The sequence below is a fragment of the Peromyscus leucopus genome, chromosome 3 (assembly GCF_004664715.2).
Source record: "Peromyscus leucopus breed LL Stock chromosome 3, UCI_PerLeu_2.1, whole genome shotgun sequence".
In the NCBI taxonomy this organism is placed as follows: Eukaryota; Metazoa; Chordata; class Mammalia; order Rodentia; family Cricetidae; genus Peromyscus; species Peromyscus leucopus.
The window spans coordinates 120,793,590-120,817,467 of NC_051065.1; the positions used below are offsets into that span (position 1 = coordinate 120,793,590).

At 35.0% G+C, this 23,878-nt stretch overlaps 1 protein-coding gene across 1 annotated transcript in view; it reads left to right on the forward strand.

Annotated features, from left to right (window-relative positions):
* Cntn6 (contactin 6) overlaps window positions 1–23,878 on the forward strand; it is a 354,660-nt gene that overhangs the window by 323,753 nt on the left and 7,029 nt on the right. The window contains 8 exon segments of the mRNA XM_028886665.2: window positions 10,635–10,810; window positions 11,165–11,282; window positions 11,879–12,037; window positions 13,860–14,009; window positions 15,771–15,841; window positions 16,232–16,466; window positions 16,612–16,727; window positions 18,888–19,074. Coding sequence (XP_028742498.1) covers window positions 10,635–10,810; window positions 11,165–11,282; window positions 11,879–12,037; window positions 13,860–14,009; window positions 15,771–15,841; window positions 16,232–16,466; window positions 16,612–16,727; window positions 18,888–19,074 — 1,212 coding nt within the window.

A 23,878-nucleotide genomic window follows, 5' to 3' on the forward strand; every position in this document is an offset into this window, starting at 1 on the left:
GTGTTTTAAAAACATTAAAGAATGTTTGTTTAGCATAAAACAAAAATAGAGTTACTATCTTAAAAATTAGCAGCGTTTTCTATAATATTAGGTTCTAGTTTTCATGATAACTTAGATTAAAATATGTACATTCATTATATATACTGTATATACAGATGTATCTGTACAATTCCTATTTCACAAGACATATTATGAAGTATTAAACAAAAGGAAAATATTCTGTATATATTAAGTATAGGAATTCTTAAATTAGTGTGTATTTAACCTAGGGATTCTGGAGCTTTATTTACAATAAACTCTCCTATGGAGCGCTAAGATTGTGTTCAATTCATAAAATTAATTCCTAGGAACATTGGACCACCATGTTTACATCTGAAAAATTTTTGACTAACAGCATTTTACCAACAGTGAAATTTTCCTGAATCCACAGTATTAGATGTTTTCTGATATTACATTTAATATAATGTCAGTTTTCCTAAAATAGAAATGTCAATTTAAAACCTTTTCAATATTTTCTCAGTGTAGCATTTGGATAACTACACAAATCCACCAGAGAAGCTCGTGAAAAGTCCATATGCTAGGATTTCCCTTGAAATCTACTGAATCAGTATTTTATGTGGGGATTGAGAAATTTACATTTCAAGCACACCTGACAAGAAATCCTTGTGTATGCTGAAATTTTAGAATCACTGGCCTAGACATCCAATGAACATAGATGGTAATTGCAAGAGGAATAAAATAATGTGAAATGAATTATTTTATCCTCTTTGTTTCAAGATGAAAATGGTTAATGAATCTGAAAGTTTCACAAGTGATAATCTAGCACAGTCCACTTCCTTTCACTTAATATGTATAATTCAGGCTCTAATGCTATTCCTTATTAATAAGTTGCAAAAAATATTTCAACATTAATGAACCTCAGGTAACATAAACTTCTCTATTTTGAATATATCCACACTTAGAAAGGATGAGAATATATGAAAACATGTACATTTCTTTTATTTTTAAGTCTGAGTGGCTTGAAGAAATCTTTCCGATGCTTGACTTTATTAATACTTTGAAGATTATGCAAATGAAGAAATTAATGGATTAAATAATAACAAAGTCTTCTTTTTTCCCCCTGCAAGCAGTCTTAAAGACTGCATATTTGTTTAGTTCAAGTATCACTCTTCATTTCTGCAAATGTGATCTTTTTCTTCTAACGTATAGACATTGAGTTTTCCTCTGGTGCTGTGTACAGTTGCAAAGTGATCTCTCTAAGAGGATAATCAGCGCTTCATGACTATTTGAAATTTATATACACAGCATTAGGTTGGTAGTCATGCAATTTGGAGAGGTGAACAAGAGACCTAAGCATTGCTTTGTCTACAAAGGTGGATAATTACAGGGGATGCTATGCCCAGCTACCCACACTTCACATTTTCTTGGAGAATGTGTCTGCCTATACAGGTATTTTCTGTGTGTACAGGGTAGTTACTTTTCTCATTGCTGTGATAAAATACTTGACATAATCAACTTAAGAAAGAAAGCTTTGTTATGGCCACAGTTTGAGAGGATATAGTTCATCATGTTGGGGAAGGCATGGGAACAGAAATTTAAAGATACAAATCACCTTGTGTCATTAGTCGGAAAGCAGAGAACAACAAATTCCAGTGTTTGCCTGACTTTTTCATGGCCCCCTTTTTATTTAGTCTTGGACCTTAGCCCATGTTTTAGTAGCACCTATATTCAGGATGCATTGTCCCTCTTTTAAACTGTTTTAAATTACCCTCAAATACATGCCCAGAAGTGTGTCTCCCACGTGATTCCAAATCTATTCAAGTTGGCAGAATGCAGATTAAGCTCATAATAAAACCTCATTTTTTCACACCCAAGATACAGGTATCCCATTAGACCACATCTTTACTCCATACTTCCAATATTCCACACATCTTTTAAGAAAAGTACACATTTCTTCAAAAAAAAAAAACCTTAACTAAGTAATAAACTAAAATGGCATGTATCTATAGAGCACGGTATGATGTTTTCATTGTTATGTTATTAAATTAAGCTAATTAACATATCAATCATGTAACATACTTATTGCTTTTAAAATAAAACTGTACTAGTTTGATTCAGAAAATCTGAGTATGTGATATATATAATAGTATGTGATATATTATTAACAATTCATCCTGCTGTTTAATAAACATTCAAACATCATCTTCCTATCCAGATGAAATTTTATTCCCTTTGAACATCTTGTTCTTTTCTCCCATCTTTCCTATGCCATCATCCTTTGGTAACCCTGTTCCCTTCTACTTTACTCATATGTAAGAGTATGCTTATTTATATGGTTTACAGGCCATGCTCCTTAGGTGTTTCATCCAGTCTCACATTATCTCTTGCTAAAACCTGCCCTGTATTTGGTTTCACATTCCACCATTGTCTTGAAGTTCTTCATCTACCTATCACCGAACCTGTTTTCTACTAATGGCTAGTGGTGTGATGCAGCATGTACATGAACATGTGGGCATGGTTGTTCTCTTGAGCAGAACACATGTGAGAAGGTGGCCCATTGTGCAGTGTGCACATTCATGCCTAATGACTGTTAGGAGAGCTTGATTCCCAAGTAAGTAGGTAGGTAGGGACATTAGGGTCCACAGCCATGTGGATGGGTGTGATAGTGGAAGCGGCAGCATAAAGCAGCAGTGGACAGCCATGTATGCTGCAGAGAAAAGGATTTTGAGAGTCAGCAGCACCTGCCTTGAGAGTCTGAGCAAGCCAGCTCGCTCACCTCTTGCTGTGGCATTTTCAGAAGTGTTAACTCTCCAGTCTCAGGAGCAGAGCTGGTAGTAGATAGGCACCCAGCAAATTATTACAAATAAAGCATATTTTTATGTTTGGGCAGTGTAATAAAGAATATCACACAGTTGCATGAATTCTTCAAAGAGTTTAAAAAAAACATTTGAGTTTTGAACACTTCTGAAACATGGCAGAGCTAATATCCACAAGGCTAGAAATAAAAATTTAATTTGAAGATTATTTGATTCCAGGAGAAGAACACTATTTTTGTACAAAGCTTCAGGAAGACCAATTATTAATGAGTTTTTCTTTATAATTGAAAAAGTCACAATGGAATGAATAAGTGATATTTTAAACTAATACACAAATCATAAAGCCACTTCAGCTTCCTGTACAATGTTCATGGGTTACAGCCCGATTCAGAACAAACATCAACATTCTTTCATATACATTTACCTGAAAAGTTAAATAAAAACTTGCATAAAATATATTTTTCAGTGACAAAAGATTAAATTGTTTTAGAATAAAAAATCCTCCATATTTTCGTGTTATTAACAGCTCTAAATGTTATAAAATTTACATTTCAAAAGTAGTTTGTCACAAGTTCACAGCAATTTTGCTGTCTGAAACTGCAGTTAGTAGCTCTAAAAATGTTATATTGGCCTTAAAGGTCCTTTGGAAAATAAACGCATCAAAAAAAAAAAAAAAGTGTTTAGCATGCACTTGCAAAGAGCGGTAATGTAGCCCAAGTAATTACCTCAATTGAAAATGAAGCTGCTAAAAATATAGATTCCAGTAGTCTGATGAGTTTTCAGAAAAGCAAGTAAGAAAAATCTAATAATCAAGATATAAGTTCAACAAAGTATTTAAATTGTGTTTTATATGAAATTATAATACCCAAACATGTGTTTTAGTATATATAAATTGATTGAACCACTCACGTATCAATATCACCCTTTTCAAATTTTATAAAAATTGATATGTAAATTGAATGGAAAAATTTTTAATAAAAAAATTTTAAAGAAAAATGATCTTTAATAGTTTCAAAAACAACCTTTCCATGTCTTTTGAACTAAGCTCATGTTTTACCTTCCAGTGGGACCCACTAGTTAACTGGCTTGATGAGAATGAAGTCTTTCTATGTCTATGAGTGCCAGGGGACTTCATCTTTCTTCCCACTTTCACTCCTGTCGTCCACTGTGGCTTATCCAGGACTTTCTAGCAAAATGATTTCCTCCACCTACCAAACTGGCCTTTTTATACAGATCCCTCCTAAACGTCCTTCACAACAGGGGATGTGGCTCTTTCTTGCTACATGTGAGCTTGTCTTAGGTTGCTCTTAATTGCCATGAACCTCTATGTTAAAGCAATCTCTTTCCTACAAACTAATCCCTCAATAGTAGAACATGTTAATGGAATTAATTCACACACATGGGATGCCACAGTTTGGGAGATGTATGCAATAGTGCAATCTCATACATGACAGCCTCCCTCTGTTGACACATTTGTGAAGGCAAACATGCAGTGTTACTTGGCACTTTGTTTTACATCCCATACCAAATAATTTAATGTCATTACTTAACAGTAGGATGGAGAGGTAAAGAGTCCTCAATAAATATTTGTCATAAATCTAAAAGCTGGAACATGCTAATAAAAGTTTAACAATTACATATCATACTATGATCATTTCTTATTCATGAAGCTTTAGTCATCATTGTATGGCCAATGAGCAATGCATAAAGAGAATAATTAGTCGAATTTTACCACTGTTCAGTATCTTAAATGGAAGAAGTGGTTGTCATTTTTAATGCTTGAAAATTAGTATAAATGCATGATCTAAAAACTTAAATAGGGACAGTTTGACTTTACCAGCACATCTAATTAGCCAACTCATCTGCCCACAAATATAAATAAAATAGTAGTGATGTTTTTCAAAGAAACTGATAGAGAAAAACATTTTCCTATTACTAAAATTTTGTCAAAAATATTAGATAGCACTTGGGAAAGATGTAAGCAATACTTGAAATTGTGAATGGAGACAGTTATCAAGTCCTGTCCTCAGACTTCTCCCTGCTTATAATATGATAGAATGTATCTAATATAGTTAGGGCTTTTGTTTCTGAGTCACATTCTCTCCATTACTTTCAGACATATAAGGCTCTTTTCCATCTTTACCATGGCTACTTTATCATGTTACCTTAAAACTCGCAATTATTACTTCCTTTATCCCATTGCCGTGTCCTTGCCACTATGATGTTTTTATATAAAATAATAGTTTAAACTGCTGTAGGTAAAATTGAGTGATGCATTGTTTCAGTTGTTACAACTAACATCACAAGCCTGTATAATTTATAAGGGATAGAAATGTCTCTTTAATCTCTGGTGCTCATAGGCCTAACGTTCAGGGGATACTTGTGGTGAGCCCCTGATTGCTGGTGGGATAATTCAGAGTTCACAGAAGGCACATGGTACTGATGACAAAAGGAACATGGACAAGAGTCAGAGATGACTTTTGTAACAGACACACTCAGAAAATAACCCACAGACTCAGGACTCTTATGATGAATTGATCTGTTCATGAAGGATGAACCTTCACTACCTGATGATTGCCTTATAACTGTTTCATCTAAATCTACTTCTTCCCTTATGATGGTGAACAAAGGTCAATAAGTTGTGGTGGAAACATTCATGACAGTAGTAAACACTAATCATCTGATAATATAAATATAATCTCGGTGCTGGTTTGGTTTGTTAACTAGAGAAAAGAAGCCAGACTGCGTGGAAGCTAATGATCTTTCTTTAGACAGCTAAAATTTTTTCTGTGGGTTTGCCATGTTAATTTAACTATTTTGAAATGTCTTCATATATTTTTGTGATTATTGCCTTAGACTTTTATTCTTGTGCGTCTATTCCTTCGGTGATTTTAGTTTTGATATGAAGGGAATGTTTTTGTGATTTTAAGTTTGCTTTTGTTGGTTTATTTTATTTATTTATACATGTATGTCTGTGTCTGTGTGAGTGTATGTCTACATGTTAGCATGCACCACTGAAGACAGTAGAGTGTGTCTCATTCCAGAGAGCTGGAGTTACAGACTTTTGTGGGATTCCCAACTTATTTGAGTGCTACATAGCAAATGCCCTTAAAAAATGGAACTGCTTCTCAGCGCTAAGTTAGGGAGTATGTTAATTGAAATGTATATCTAGTGTTCCTCCAGAAAAAAATGAATAATTAGTTTTCTCTAATGGAGCCTTTCTAGGTATACAAACCACTCTTAAGGCCTGACCCCATGCCCGGCAATAGAAAGCAAAACAAACTGAACTCAATGGTATTTTTGGATCTATTTTTATTTTAAGGCTTTGTCTGAGTTTCCTCCTCTCCTTCTTCTTTCTTCATCCTCCCCCTCCTCTTCCTTTTTCTCTTCCTCCTTCTTCTTCTTCCCCTTCCCCAACAGATCCTTTGCTCATGTATGTTCTAGCTACAAATCTCGCAATTTCTGGGGATTTCTGTGTGTTCTACTGAATAGGTCTCTATGTCTCTTTGTGTTTCTTGTGGTTTTTCTTCATTCATTTTCTTTCTCTGTATGTTGCTTTTGTCCTAATCATGTTTCTTTACTTTTGTGTCATCTTATTTTATTCTTTTGTCTTTTTTTACATACCTGTTTGTTTTCTAGTGAGAAACAGAGCAAGAAAAGATGTGGATTTGGGTAGGTGAAGAGGTTGGGGAGAATTGTGAGAAGTTGAGGGAGGTGGAATCATTATCAATATAGATTGTATGAAAAAAATAACAGCAACAAAGAAAGAAATGATGGATCTCAGTATTGGTAAATTCTCAGTTCTCTGAAATTAAAACTGCATATTTTACTATAGTAAGTAACTAAAATGCTTATGATTGTTACTCTTTGTTAGAACTCAAGTAAACCTGTATTAGTCTTAGAAATTACATTGAAGTTTTATGCAACGATGTATTGGGACTTGTGAAATAAGCATTGGCCTTTGGAAAAGTGTATATAAAGAAGAGGTTTCTATGACAGCTGCACATTTTGATATAGAAAAATGTGGATGTACAAATAGAGACTTCCATCTTTCCTGTTCATGTGACAAGTTTAGTTAAAAGAAAAAAAAAGATCATCCCAAGCATTCCCAAAATATAAAATGTTTCCTTCATACTTTTAAATATAAAAGCATGAATTTATATAACTCCACAAATTGTGGTGTATATAATCTTAGAAATGCAGTTAGTCTTGTGGATTCTTAAACTAATGAATTATTTAGAGTGGTAGCTACATATTTTTATTTACTACTATAGCTGGGTATTTAGAGTAAACTCTAAAAATAGTGTGGCTTGCTATGTATGGAATGTTGTTCTTTGAGGTCTTTACTGTAACTTATTTCCACATGAATTAGGAAGAAATCAGTATATAATTTAAGAAATGTATTATTAATTTTTTGAGAATTCCATATATGTTTTGATTATATCCATCTGCCTCAGACTCACCCCCTCCTCATCTTCTTAATGTCTCCGAGATCCACCCATCCTCTCTACCCTAATGACTTCATATCCTCTTTTTACTTCTTTTGCAAAATTTTTAAAATAAAATGTGTTTTGATTATATTCCCCACCCCAGCTGCTTCTAGATCCTCCTCACATTCCTAACCACTCAATTCCATGTTTTTTTCTCTGTCTCTCATATAGAGAAAAACAAAAAATAAAAAATAACAAAGTAAAAAGAAACAATAAGATAAAAAGTACCAAAACAAAACAAAAAACACACAAAAGACATGGATTTTATTTTGTGTTTTCCAACTACTCACTTCTGGGCATGGTGTCTACCTTGGAGGGTGGTTCATATACCCAGTGTCACCCCATTAGAAGATAAACCTGATTTTCCTAATGACAACAGGTATCTTATTATAAGTAGCTTCTTGGTAAGGGGTAGAACATCATTTCTATTTCACCTTCTGCATGATGGGATTTTGTATGTTTTTAACTTATGCTGGTCTTCTGAATGCTGCCACAGTCTCTATGAATTCATATGTCTATCAGTCCTGTTGTGTCTGAAAGACACTGGACACTGTTTCCTTGGAGCCATCTACTGCCTCTAGCTCTTCTTTCTGCCTTTTCTTCCTTGTAGGACCTTGAGTTGAGGGAAGAGGTTTTATTAAACAACATGTCATTTAGTGCTGAGTCTTCCAAAGTCTCTCACTCCCTGCACATTGTTAAGTTGTGGGCCCCTTTGTTAGTTACTATTTAGTGCTAGAAGAAGCTTCTCGGATAAGAGTTGATGCTCTGATATTTGGACATAACAGTATGTCATCAGGAATTACTTTATATCTATGTTCATTTAGCAGAATAATAGTAGAAGGTTTTCCCTTAGGCCCATAACATTATCTAGTTTCAGGTTCTTGGAAATTTTAACAGTCTCAAGTATGGGTTCCACCTCATGCAAAGGACCTTAGATACAATCAAAAAGTGCTTGGTTACTTCCATAACATTTACATCACTATGATATTAGTATACGGTACAGGAAGGTCACTGTTGTAGGTCACAGGGGTTGCAGTTGGGTGATATTAGTCATTAAATTTCTCCTCTTGTAAAGTGCAAAGTACCTTCTACCACCACAAATGCTAGTCGGTAGGGGTGAGGGTTCTAGTTGAATACTGGCTCAGTTTCTCTATGTTTGATGATGTAAGTAAGTTTGTCTTTTTCAGTAGAGCCTTACCATTAGATTTGGAGGGCAATTAATAACCTTGGCAATAAACTATACTGGTTATACTGGTGTTCTATATAGCTCGATTTGCCAATGGCTCAGTAAAATATAACTCATTCTTGGTACAGTATGAGGGGTTATAAATGGTGGTATTAGATATCTAGTTGGAGCATTGTCTTCTCCATTATATTGTAGCTCCATTTAAATTCTTTGCTTATATGTTTATATTTTAAGAAGCTCCTGTATTAATAGGTCTCTATAGGTCAAGAAGCTCAACATAAGACCAGATACCCTGAATCTGATAGAAGAAAAAGTTGGGAATAGGCTTGTTCTTATCAGCACATGAAAACATATGGCACAGAAAAGGATGACTATTCAAAACATTGATAGCACAGGTATTAAGACCAATGATTAATCAATGGGATACAGGAAGCAAAATAATAATAATAATAATAATAATAATAATAAATAAACCTTTTGTACAGCAAAGTGCAGCATTGTTTGAGCAAACCAGCAGCATACAGAATGGGAAAAATCTGTACTAATTTATATTTTACATAGGATTAACCTAGAATTATGAGGAAGCACAAAGAAAACAAAGCAAAAACCAAACATGAAAATCAAACAAACAAACTGAAAACCCTGAGCATCAAGAAAAACATTAGCCTAATTTTGAAAATAGAGCATAGAACTAAACAGAGTTCTCCAAAGATATACAAGCATCATATAAATATTTTTAAAATGTTTAACCTCCTTAGCCATGAGAGAAATGCAAATTAAAACTACTTTAAGATTTTATTTCACACAAGTCATAATGGCCAAGATCATTAAAACAAATGAAAACTCATGTTGATGAGGATGAGGAAAAATGGCAACACTTATTCATTGTTGGTAGGAGTGAAAATTAGTACACCCACTATGGAAATTCATGTGAGGTTCCTCAAAAGCTCAAAATCCATCTACCACGAGAACCAGCTATACCATTTTTGGACACATACACAAAGGTGTCTCCCTCTGACTACAGAGATACTTCTTCATTTGTGTTCATTGTCACCCTATTCAGAATAGCCAGAGATTGGAAATAGCTAGATGCTCATCAGCTGATAAATGGAGAATGGAAATGTGGTAAATATGACAATGGAATATTATTCAACTATTGAAAAAATAAAATGATTAGTTTTGCAGGGAAATGGCGGGAACTAGAAGCAATGATGCTGCCTGAGGTAACTTAGAGCCCAAAGAAAAAATATTGCCTGTTTTCTCTCAGATGCAGTTGCTAGCTTTTATGCATTAGATATATATGTTTCAACTAGAATAAACAGAAGTTAGGAAGCTAGTAAGGGACTAGGAGGACAAGGTAGGTCTTCCAAGAAAGTGAAAATAGCACACAGCTTTATAAAGAGAAAATGAAAAAATTAGAATGAGAGGATTAAATGGGGAGGACAATGGGAAGGCAGAGTAAAGGCAGGAATATGGGAAAGGACAAATCATACTCAAGCATTTTTGAAAATCCATATGAAATCACCTTTTTAAAATAACCCATTGTGTTTCCTATGTGCTCTAGGATATTGGACAATTTACTGGATTATTCTCAATCTACCAGGAACCACAACATTAAAAAGTAAACACCACCACCAACAATTAAAAAAAAAAAAAAAAACCTGACTCCCCTTCCTCCCAAAACGATCAAGTACCCATAGTTCCTCCATAACAGATGGGTCTTATGAAGCCCTTCATGATCTATGCTACAGTGTTCACTGGCTTGATCTTGTGTAAACAACCACAGTTGCTATGAGGTCATCAATGAAGCAGCCATGTCATATGTAGAAAACACTGCTTCTCTCCAGGCCTCACAATCTCTGTCTCTGATGATTTTCTGCCTTTCCTTTTGCTCTGTTCCCTGAGGTTTGGGGGAGAGGGTGATACAGATGATTCATTTGTCAATAACTTTAAGCCACACAATGGCAAGTACAAGATGTGTGAAAACAGAAAGATTTTTTTTCATACTGAACATAATGGTGTTTTGTTCTTTTCTTTTGTTTTCCTTTTTCATAAAATAATAACATAACTTTAAAAAGTATGTGTTTTATAAACACATGCTAACATTTTCTAAGCTTTTAAAAAGTAATCTTTTCTCAACAGAGAGAACTGTCATTACAATACCACCATCTAAAATGGATGTTACAGTTGGTGAGAGTATTGTTTTACCATGCCAAGTGTCTCATGACCCCACCATGGAAGTTGTATTTGTTTGGTACTTTAATGGAGATGTCATAGACTTAAAGAAAGGAGTGGCACATTTTGAAAGAATTGGGGGAGTAAGTATCTGAAATTGTGAAGTTCTTAATAAAACAAAGCATGTTTTACATGAATCCACGTAGTTCATAATCATTCTCTCCGTCTTTATTTACAGGCATAATCACTATCTGTGTATAAAGCTGCATCTGTTTTTGTTTTGCTTTATTTTATGTATTTCTCAGAAATACTTGTTTTCTAGATGCAATTAGAGTAAAGGGGATAATAAAAGGGATCAATTATAGAAAATTATAATAATCTTAGTATATCTTCTAATTTCAAAACTGTCTTATGTTTAATATCCACCCAGCTGTAAGGAAAATGGGACCCGCTGTGTGTGATTATGCTTTCATGCAGCTCCCTCTTTCTGTCTTCAGGAATCTGTTGGGGACTTGATGATAAGGAATATTCAATTAGGACATTCAGGAAAATATCTTTGCACAGTGCAAACAACACTAGAACGCTTGTCTGCTGCAGCTGATATCATTGTGAGAGGTGAGCAGAAATGATGAAAGAGGGGTTCGATCTCTTATTCATGATCACAAATGTCCATACATAAATGGTAGCTGTTTGAGGAATTAAATGAGGGGGATGAGAGAAAACCACAAGTAATTTCCTGTTCTGTAAATTCCAAGAGTCCATATTATGGGTTCTGTGGTTATGGCCAATAAATGGTTGTGCTTAGCACAAAGTACCAATTCCTAAAATTTAGACTGGTCTTCTATTTTTAGTTAGGCATTACTTTCAGAGCAGAATAAACTATATAGGATTTCACATTTGTCCATTTTAGTTATATTTACTTAAGATACATTTGAGAAAGAATGGATATTAATGATGAATTAATCTTGAAATCAGCTCATTGTTATATGCTATTCAAAAAATGAATGATTAGTATTCTTTAGTCTCCAGAGATGGCATTTATAAGCTAATGTGTTATCTAGATGTGACAGATTGTTAATGTTTAATCTACAGCCACTAGTTTGCATTCAATAATTTATTTTCTATGTATTGCAGGTAAACTAAGCCATTCTAATCCTTAACTGATGTGTTTAAACATTTCCAACATAGTTGTCATAAATGATATTTTCCAGGTACCCCTGGTCCTCCAGAAGATGTAAAAGTGGAATACATCTCAAGTACCACCTCCAAGCTGAGCTGGAGACCTGGTCCTGATAATAACAGCCCTATTCAAATATTTACTATTCAGACTCGAACACCCTTTTCCGTGGGCTGGCAAGCTGTTGCTACAGGTACATGACTTACATATTTGTGATTATTGTCTAATAATGATTCTCATGGAAATGATATTTTAATAATGATAGCCCTAATTAACATATTTTATAACAATTTTAATAATATAAATTATTACCTACATCCCCAAACTGGAGCTACCTCATATTAATAACTTAATGACACACTTGATAGCCCTAAAGAAACACAAGAATAAATAAGAGTAGAGAGGAAGAAATTAACTCAGGGCTCAAATTAGTGCAATATAAATAATAAAATATGCAATAGAAAAATATCAATAAAATAAAGAGTTGGTTCTTTGAAAAAAATCAACTTTTGACAAAAATAACCAAAAGAAAGAGAAAGAGGATCCAAATTTCCAATTTGAGAAGTGAAAAAGACATTCCTACAAACAGTGAGGAAATACAGAGACTCATAGGATATACTTTAACAATCTTTATTCTACCAAACTGGAAAACCTAAAAGAAATAAATTAATTTCTTGATATATAAAGCATACTAAAGTTAAATCAAAATGAAATAAACCATTTAAACAGACCCAAAACCCATAGTTAAATATTAATGGAATATTAATTAAATAGTAATTAAAAATGTCCTAACAGCAACATCTAGAGCCAGACAGATTCAGTGCATATTGCTACAAGACCTTCAAAAAAGAACTAATGCTAATATTGCACAAAGTATTCTGGAAGATATACACTGAACAATATTTCCATATCTGTTTTTTATGAAGCCTCTATTAAATAATGCCCAAACTACGTAATGACTTAAAACAAACAAACAAAAAACAAAAAGGAAATCATATCTCAACATTCCTTATAAACATAGTTGTAAAAATTTTCAGTAAAATACAAACAAAATTTAAGAAAAAAAGTAAAAAGATTACCCACCATAATCTCATTTACTTCATTGAAGAGGCGCAGGGATGGCAAGGATATGTAAATCAATAAATGTAATCTATCACATAAACAGTCTAAAAGACAGAAACAACATGTTCATTTCATTAGATGCAAAGAAGACATTTGAAAAAAATCTCACATTCCTTCATGTTAAAAATCCTAGAGAGACTGGTGATATGAAGACCAGTCATAGGACATACCTACATATAATAAAGGCAGCTTACAGTAAGCCAATATCCAGTACCCTTCTAAATGGAGAACAACTCAAAGCATTTGCATTAAGATTAAGAATATGATAAGATTGTTCACTCTTTCCATACCTGTTCAATACAATGATAAGACAACTGAAGGGCATCAAGGGAAGACAAATAGGAAAGGAAGAAGTCAGATACTGTTTATTTGCAGATGTTATAATATTATTCATAAAAGTCCCTAAAGACTCCAGCAGGACATTCCTATAGCTGATAAATGCTTTCAGCAAAGTAACAAAATACAAAATTAACACACAAAAATTCTGTATTCAAATGACCTAGAAAGAAAAGATGGAAACATTACCTTTTATAATAGCCTTGAAAATTAAAATATCTTACAATAACTTTAAGAAAATCAAACATGTATGTAATAAAATCTATAAGACTTTGAAGAAAGAAATTGAAGTCTTCAGAGCATGGAAAGACTCCACCCCCATGTTTATTGATCAGAAGGATTAGCATCATGAAAATGTCCAGTCTACCAGAAGTAATCACCATGTTCAATTGAATTTCTATCAAACTTCCCACATAATCCTTCACAGAAATTGAAAAAATAATAATTTTAGCTTCATATGAAAACAAATGAAAAAAATAGAAATAACTTTGAGTTCTTGATCAGTGCCTATTCTTGACCTTAAAAACTCAGTTTAGATTTTTACTTGTTTTCATTAGTTCCTGAAATTCTCAATGGACAGACATATAATGCAACAGTAGTTGGTTTGAGTCCTTGGGTGGAATATGAATTTCGTGTTGTTGCTGGGAACAACATTGGGATTGGAGAGCCAAGCAAACCTTCAGAATTGCTGAGAACCAAAGCATCAGGTAAGAAAGAAATCAGTGTTTACTACAGACATGAAAGATCCTTTCTGTCATAGTTCTTAAAGAATAGATTATGTAGGTCCTTTAGAAATGTAAGAACAAAATTAGTGTTGATGAGTTAGGGTCTCTAGTTTTCACATTTGTAACCCAGATATAGCAGCACACAGCTCCCTGTATTTCTAGCTCTAGTACCCTCCTTTAATTTCCACAAGCAACTGCAAAGGTAGGGTCCATATATACACAAACCTAAGTATATATGAATTTAAAAAAAAATACATCTTTAAAAGTATTTTTTCTGCTTCTCATTACATTGGAAAATATAAATGAACCACTTTTATTAATTAATATAAATTAATGTAAATATATTAATTAATATAAAAATATTACGTAAGTAACTGACTATGGAAAAGTCTTGAATGTATGTGAAGCTGTCAGTACTATATATCCAGTAACTCTGTCGACATTACCCTGATCATGCTGCTTTTGACAAAATGAATGACAACACTTAGACAGTATGACTTATGTTCACCTGAACTTCATGAAAATCATAAGCAAACAAAATGAAGGGTAAATTGAACCTTAAAAATGTATGGTGGACAAATGCTATCTTAAGAAGGAACATAAGATTATCATACCACTGTCTTATTGATAGAGCTAATACATCTGCATAAAAGAATGAAGTGAACAACCTGGGCTTCTTTAGATAGTCACAATATATTCTGAAAGAAAACTGACATGAGTAGTTGAGCTCCCCAACACACAAACACACACACACACACACACACACACACACACACACACACACGCATGCTTTCATCTTTGACTGAAATCCTCAACTGTATCCAAGATCTTAAATCCCAAGTTGTGAATCTTGGACAAAAATGGTGCCATGTAAATAACTTTACACAGTTCAGTTCAGCTCTTGGGAAGCATACACAGCAGCTTTACCCATTATTACAGATTTAGTTTGCTTTTGCTGTTATATCAACATGAGTATTTTTAATCCTTTTAAGTATGTGATAAAATCTGTATTCTGACTACCCACCCCTTTTGTGATGTACCCTAGCATTTTTTATGTTTACAATTTACCTTGAGTCATATTTACACTGTAGTCCTCATAGACTTGGAGTAGAATAACATATTATCTCTCTTATTACATCAGTCTTATCAGTGTCTTGGTCTTAGATTCAAAGAGTAAGCTGAAGTCATAGCCCCTCAGTGACTTTCTTTACAGGAAAAAAAATCTGACTTTACAAGTGAAAAGTTAAAAAATACTCTCATTCTCTCCAGAGTAATTTTCGTACAAGGATTTAATTTTAAATATTAAAATATCCTGATGGTTAAGAAAGAAAAAAACATCCAGCTTGTTTATTGACAAAAAATAATTAATTAATGTACTGCCTGAGTAAGTTGTTTACAGCACAACTGTATAATTAGGCACTAAATCAGCAGTGTCACCGTTACCATCTGAATGCAACATCATTTTGCCAATTAGTAGATGATGCATAATAATGTCAAACACACGATGTTACTTGATTTTTAATTAATTTTGGAGCCAAGGTGCCCATGTATCAAACAAAACTGTGTCCTCTCTCTTAGAAATTTGGATGTGTGTAAACATCATTTATGTTCATTAAAAATTCAACACTTTCTCAGTCTGCCAGGGTGAGAGCTTTGAGAGGTGAAACCCTCCCAAACAGAACTCTTCTTGATGAAGTTATTTCTTTCATCCTAACCATCCACATTTTTCTTGGTTGTCTGCAGTCCCAAATGTGGCACCAGTAAATATCAATGGAGGCGGTGGAAGCAGATCGGAACTCGTCATTACGTGGGAGGTAATTTTCTGTCAGACTAAGTTATTTTTGAAGGAGAAACACTTAGCTAGCCAGGGAGAACACTGAAAAACAACAAAGCTTTATTTGACTGCTATAGAAGATATATAAATATTCAGGGAAAAATTCATATTACCCTGACAATAAATTATTGAGAGGTAGTATTATGCAGCTCTTATTTCTATTAAAGTAAGAGAATATGACTAACTCAGAAATAATATTGCACATATAAAAAGCAATATCAGAATTTACTGAGTGGTGGCCAGTAGTATTGTAATTGTGACTAGGTGGATTTTATTGATTAGCTAGGAAACATCAGGTAATCAACAAATATAATAGTAGTTCAAAAGATTTGGTTAGGATGACTCAGTGGTTAATTGCGTTCTGCCCAAGTCCATTCCAGAAGAACTACAGAATGGAGAGGGATTTGGATACATCATCATGTTCCGGCCAGTGGGCTCAACAACCTGGATGAAAGAAAGGGTAGCACTTGTTGAATCATCAAGGTTCATTTACAGAAATGAAAGCATCATGCCCCTGTCTCCCTTTGAAGTCAAAGTAGGAGTATACAACAATGAAGGAGAAGGGTCCCTGAGTACTGTGTCCATTGTCTACTCTGGAGAAGACGGTAAGTTACCTTTAGTGCTGGGATACTTTACCTTGTAATATGTACAATTCTCTCTCTCTTTCTCTCTCTCTCTCTTTCTTCCCCCCTCTGGTTTTGTCTTCTTTGAGGCTCTCTATTAAAGGTGATGTCTTTTCCTTGATGGTAGAACCTCAGCTGGCCCCAAGAGGAACTTCTGTCCAGAGTTTTTCAGCTTCTGAAATGGAGGTTTCCTGGAATGCCATTGCTTGGAATAGAAATACTGGAAGAGTGCTGGGCTATGAGGTAATTCAATTGTCCTCACTCTGCATATATGCAGAGCTCACTACACAAGAGCTTTTGCACAGGAGTTTGTTAAGATGCCCTATTTCCTGTCATGTAACAGTACATCTGTTGTTACTCTGCTTTATACTAATATACCAAAGCAGCTAATAGATTCTATTTTAAAAGAAGAATGTGGGAAATGGGGGTGTGGGAATGCTGGCAAGATGGATCTCTGTTCTTTTCTGGCCTCTACATGCAAAGATGCACATGGTCACACACACAAGTACACATATATTCACACAGCTGCATACATACACACATTTTTTTTTTGTAAATAAAAGCATGGATAATTTATTTTGGCTCATAGTTACAGAGCTTCAGTATATAATTGGCTTATTGATTTGGGAGTTAGAACGAGGACCTGTTGGCTGTGAGAACAACTGAAAGGGGAAAATGCTCGAAATGGCAGCCAGAAAACAATGATACAGGGCAAGTCCAGTGTCACATTATCTCTTTCTTTTTTTTTTTTTTTTTTTTTTTTTTTTTTTTTTTTTGGTTTTCCGAGACAGGGTTTCTCTGTAGCTTTGCGCCTTTCCTGGAGCTCACTTGGTAGCCCAGGCTGGCCTTGAACTCACAGAGATCCACCTGGCTCTGCCTCCCGAGTGCTGGGATTAAAGGCGTGCGCCACCACCGCCCGGCACACATTATCTCTTTCAATGGTGTGACCTCAATGCTTTAATTCTCCTAGGAAGGCACCACCTTTTCAAGATTCCCCTACCTCCCCATAATTTCATTGGCTTATGACTGACCACTCTTTCAATACAGGAGTTTTTGGAGTAGCACTGAAGTTCCAAGCTGCAAAAATTCCAACTCAAGACAGAGATGAGGACATAGGAATGTTTCCAAGTGGTCTTGTACAAACAAATTTAGCATTATAAGATATTCATTTTAGTAGGTATATAGTTGGAATTAAGTAAGATGAGTGTCCTACAACATTGCAGGTATACAACAAAAGTAATAGATAAAAATCTGTTAAGAGGACAGAGCTCATGTAAAGTGTTCTTAACAAAATAACTTTTTTCAAATGATCACGAAACTAAATTATTTAATTATTCAAAGTATAGGCATTGTATTCTTACAGAGGGGGAAAGTTAAAACTTTATAGATCTTAAATCACAGAATTTTACTGAGAAATTTATTTAGAATATGACTTGAAAAGGTTTAATCATTAATGTCAAGGGACCAAAGTGACAAGAGAAAACAATACAGATTTATCCTCAAATTTTTTTCCATTTAAACTCTACAGAATGATGTAAATCATGTCTGTAGGATTTTGTTCCACAAAGTTCAAGGATTGAGGGTGAGTAAAGGGAACGCCATTAATCACTTATTGTTCATCTTGCATGTCCAATGAGTCAGGGCATGGATATTTTGTCTTTTATAGAGCAATGCCTTTCATTCTCTTTGCACTTTGTCTCCCCTTCTCCCATGATCTCTCTGAAAGAAACAAAACCTTATATTCACATGACAGATGTTTTTTTGAAATGTCATGCCTAGAATATCAAACTTCTTACAGCAAGCCCTTGTATTTATCTAATCTCTAAACTCCTCACTGACCAACATTGCTTCTCTTCAAACTCTAAGGTCAGCTGTTTCCACCTCCATTTCTTTGGAATTCATCCTATGGATTCTTTACACACATAGATTCCAACTTGGGGGCTTAAGGGCTGGTAATGAACTTTATGTTATTTTGTCTTGTTTCAGTGTGTCTGAAACAATCTTGTTGCATAGCAAGAATCACAGTGAGTCGAGTTATTAATTATCCTGGGACTCCAAGAACTCTGAAAGAAATGGTATTACCAAAACATCAGAACTGAAATTTTGATTGATGGCATGGAATTTGTTTTAGTCTGAAATTATTTTATGCCATTTGTTAAAACTGATAACCTTTAGAGAATTCATTAATGAGTTGGGTAACCTAAAAATACTCAGGTTCTCTTCTTTCGCAGTAAATATTTCTGGTTTACTCTCTGTAGTTATTAGATATTTATTTTTTTATGGACATGTATCCATTTTAATTAAACATACTTTATCATTTATATATGTGTCATTTACCATACTCTAATGGTTGATATTTTTCAGAAAACAATAACTTCTTCATCATTTGGTTTTGTCACTCAGGTGTTATACTGGACAGATAACTCCAAAGAATCTATGATTGGTAAAATTAGAGTCAGTGGAAATGTCACAACCAAGAATATCACAGGTCTAAGAGCTAATACGATTTACTTTGCCTCTGTGAGAGCCTACAACACTGCAGGGACAGGACCCTCAAGTCCTCCAGTGAATGTCACCACCAAAAAGTCCCGTAAGTATATGTCACAATCCAGGTCATGACACTAATCTGTGAGTAGCTAATCTTTCCTGTATTCTGTGGCCATTTAATCCTTCCCACCACATGGTTTTACTGTTGAGTCTTCTTGGTGATTTGGTTTGTGACTTAACTACAGATAATTTTTGACATTATATGGCACTAATTAAAATATGTCACTTTGCTCTTTTTGGAATTCTAAAAAGGAAGGAGTTTGATAATATCCATAATAAGAGAATACTTCTTAAGACCAGCATCTTTATTGTTTCCTAGAAAGTATGCTAAAATACTGACCTCTCTTCTTTGAAGACAAATAGTTTAGTTAGTCTTCAGAGTATCAATCATCTTGCCTGTATAAGGATGAAAAAGCAACAGTATTTGTATTCTAAGAATTTCATCAATGTCAAAGAGATAATTAATAAAGGCCTAGTTCAAATTTTAGTAAATTTTGAGTTTTCATAACTAAAAACAGCTAGCAAGTTCGTTGCCATAAAATGATTGCTCCTGCTCCAATGTACAACCTCAGCCATCACATACGATTGTCTGTATTTAGTGGAAAATCTGCCACATGCAGTCTACTTACTGTTCCTTGAGGGAGGAGTGTATTTGTCTAAATTGCTAGCTCAGATAAAATTAAGGGTTACTAGGAATGTATATGAATAGTAGTAAAAAGACCCCAAAGATATGTATTACATTAAGATGAGAAGGTGAGAGACATTTTACTCTGACTATTGAATCAGGACTCAGTCTAAACCTTATATGTTCAAACTTCTTGCTCCTTGCCCCAACATTTTCACCATCAAAGCCTGAAGTTCATAGCAGTACCCAAAGATGGATTTGGACTACCTGATTCCTGTATTTGTTCTTTCTTGTACAGGCATTCATTCTCTCTGATAGAGAGGAACCAAAGTGTAGGGGAAGGGATATTTATAGTTCACTTGTTAGCTCAGGCAAAATCAATGCGTATTAGAAATGTATATGATTAGTATTGGAAAGACCCTGAATATGTATATGGTAATAAGGTGAGAGGGTTAGAGACATTTTACTGTAGCTACTGAGCCAAGACTCATTTAAAGGGGAGAGGGGGGAGGAGGGAGGGATCAGGGGAATCTGTGGCTGATATGTAAAATTAAATTAATTATACAATTAAAATAAATAAACAAATAAAAATTTGATTTGTAATCGAATTGACCAGGTTAAGGTAGATTGAGACTGGAAGTATCTCTCTCTCTCTCTCTCTCTCTCTCTCTCTCTCTCTCTCTCTCTCTCTCTCTCTCTCTCTCCCTCTGTGTTTATGTGTATTTGTGTGTATGTGTGTCTGTGCATGTGTGTGTGTTTAGGCATGTGTGTGCATGCATGTGTGCATACACGTGTGTGTGCATGTATTTGTGTGTGTGTGTGTGTGTGTGTGTGTGTCCTTTGGTATTTTTTTATTTCTGTCTTTATTTTTTTAGAGTTTAAAATATTTTTATTCATTAAAGTGTTTCTTAGACAAGTTCACATCTGTATACAATGCAGGTTGACCACTCACACCCATGTTGCCCCCCATAACTTACTATCCTTTCCTAACCCATTCTCCCCACAAATCTCTCTCACACATTCAAGTCTGCTCATTTGATTTCCTGACCAACTAAATGTAGCTGAAGTTTTCCTGTGTCCACCCAGCTCCTGCAGCCACTCAGACCCAAGTAAACACACAGAGGCTTATATTACTTATAAACTGTATGGCCGTGGCAGGCTTCTTGCTATGTAGTTCTTATATCTTAAATTATCCCATTTCTATTAATCTATAAGTTGCCACCTGGCTCGTGGCTTACCAGTACTTTTACATCTTGCTTCTTCTCTGTCTGGCTGGTGACTCCTCACTCTGCTTTCCTGTTCCCAACATTCTCCTTTCTGCTTGTCCTTTCTATACTATACTTCCTGCCTGGCTACTGGCCAATCAGCATTTTATGTGTCAACCAAATCAGAGAAATACATTCATAACATACAGAATGATACCCACAGCAACTAAATTTGATCAGGACAGCATTGTAACCATGGATGTAGAGCTTCCCCTTGGATACTTGTAGGCTCATCAGAGGGTAAAACATTGAAAACCTTGATACCCATCTCCTAGAATGCATCAGTAGTCAATAATTCAGCAGTAAAGGGCCTACTAAACCCCTACCCCTTCTATGACTGATTACTGACAAAGCCTATCTTATATGGGTCTATTGTAGATAACCACAATTGTCATGAATTAAAGTTTGCATTGACTATGTATAGTAGAGCATGTCATTTCACAGCTCTTCTTGGTATCTTCCAGCTCTTAAATATTCCCAATCCATCTTTCATAATGTTCCATGAGCCTTAGAGGATGTTGTATGTATTTATTACTTATTTAAGGCTAAGCCCACAATCATCTCATTCAGCATCTTCGGCAGTCACAAGTCTATATTCATTGTCTGTATTCATTGTTTTATAGGTATATGATTTGGGGTTAACCATTTGATATTGGATAACCAATATCAGGTGGGACTCTTTCCTGTGGAAGACCACTTTTCTCACTATAAGCATCCCCCTGTTTCCTGTCCTTCTCTGTCTAGGCATGATACTCCACTTTCTCCCTTGTATCAGCATGTCCTTCATTTTTAATTATGCTTCAGGTCTTCTTTAGGCAGCCATGCTGATTAGACATCATGGGTGTAGCCTCTTTCATATTTCTAGTCTCACAGCACACTTCATGTTCTGTGTCTTATTAATTCTCTCCACTCTTCTGTAATGATCCCTGGGCCTCAGGTGTAAGAGTTGTATTTGTATTGTAAACATAGCCACCTCCTAAGGCTAGTGAAGTAATGGATCTTGGAGGAGAACTTACACCCACCATTTTACTAGACCATCATTATTCCTGAATACATTCTAAATATTAATATTTGTCCCCACATTTAAGTGCAGTTTTCCTCCTTTATCAAAGAAAATTCTCTTATAACAGATAAAAACCACTACAGAAAAACCACAGGTGACAGATTTGCAGAGGGCAAGTGATCCAGTGGTGCCTACACCATTATGGTAAATCTGTAACTTAGGTTTTATAATCTGTCTTTAAGCAGACCTTAAATTTAGAGTGTTCCTGATATTCATAGCAAGAAAATGTCCTTTTTACAACTCTACCAACTCCCTTCTTCAATATCTTTATATGTGAGGAGAGATCATATAGCTTTGGGCTATTGTGGAACTGTTCAAAGAGTAAGAATAGGACTCCAGGGTGAGAGAAGTGGGGCATAAATTCTAACTCATTCACACACTATTATTTTAACTTGTGTAAATATGTTTATTAGGTGTATGTTTCTGGGGTTACAGATATGTGTTAGGATTGTGCACATCTGTTCATGCTTCTATGGAAGCCAAACGACAAGCTCAGAAATATATTCAACTTCTGACACAAGCTAGTGTGACAAGAGAGGGAAGAGACTCAATTGAAATGCTTCCATGAGATCCAGCTGTAAGGCATTTTCTCAATTAATGATTAATGGGAGAAGGTCCAGCCCATGGTGGGTAGTGCTGTCCCTGGGTTGCTGGTCCTATAAGAAAGCAGACTGAGCAAGCCAGGGAATGCCAGTCAGTAAGCAGCACTTCTCCATGGCCTCTGCATCAGCTCCTGCCTCCAGGATCCTGCCCTGTTTAAGTTCCTGTCCTGACTTCATTCAGTGATGAACAGCAATGTGGAAGGGCAAGCCAATAAAACCTTTCCTCCCCAACTTGCTGTTTGGTTATGGTGTTTTGTCAAAGAAATAGAAACCCTAACTAAGATAGTGTCTCATTGGTCTACAGCTTAAAAATGAATATAGGCTAGAGATGCTGGCCAGCAGGTCCATGGATCATCCATTTATCATCTTCCACAGTATGGATTTCAACTATGCAGTGCCACACCTGGCATTTTCAATCCTGAGAATTGAACTCATGTTTGTGAAGAAATACTTTACCAGCTGTGCTAACTTCTGGGCCGAAGTTTTTTTACTTGATAGTTATGAATATATGTTTGTACCTGAAAAGTAGAGCTGGAGATGATGCTTACTTCTGGAGGTTGTTAGGAGACCAAAGGATATAACATACTTAAAGGAGACCTAATGAATTAAGATACAGTGAGGGCTCATTGCATGGAAACATGTACTACACCACTTTGCCCATAATTTCACTTTAATTTTTTCCCACTTTAAAAGAAACAAAAGTACTGCTACTTTTCACTTTCTTTTTATAAAATTTTTTAGAGAAATTTTCATCAGGGGCCACAAAAGGATACCCAAAGTGTTAGAGGTAAAATGGCTTTAATGAAACATTGAAGGCAGCCCTGATTCTAAGTGGCATCCTTGGATTTAGCTTTGATTTTCCATGTCCTTGAGGTGACATTAAGATTACCTCTGAATACTGGTAGCAGCAAAAAAAAAAAAAAATCTTCATCCATCACACATTGAAACTGTTACCATCTAGATTTTCAATTTGGGATTTGCTCTTTCATTGTGAAGTCTAAGAAACGAGAACTCACATTTACCAAAATTTCTGCTTCTCATGATTGGCTATCATGAGGTGCAAAGCTAAGGAGAGGACAGAACTTCATCACTTTTTTTTCAATATAAAGATTCTGTTGTCTACTCAGTGAATAGTGCTGCCATGAGCCACATACAGTCTTAAGTTCTGATGTATGCTTGACTGCTGAAAATTTCTCTCTTACTGTGTAAACAATCTAGAATAAGAGAAAGACAAATAACACTACAACACGTTGTAAGAGGTAGCCAGGCAGTGGTGGTACACACCTTTAATA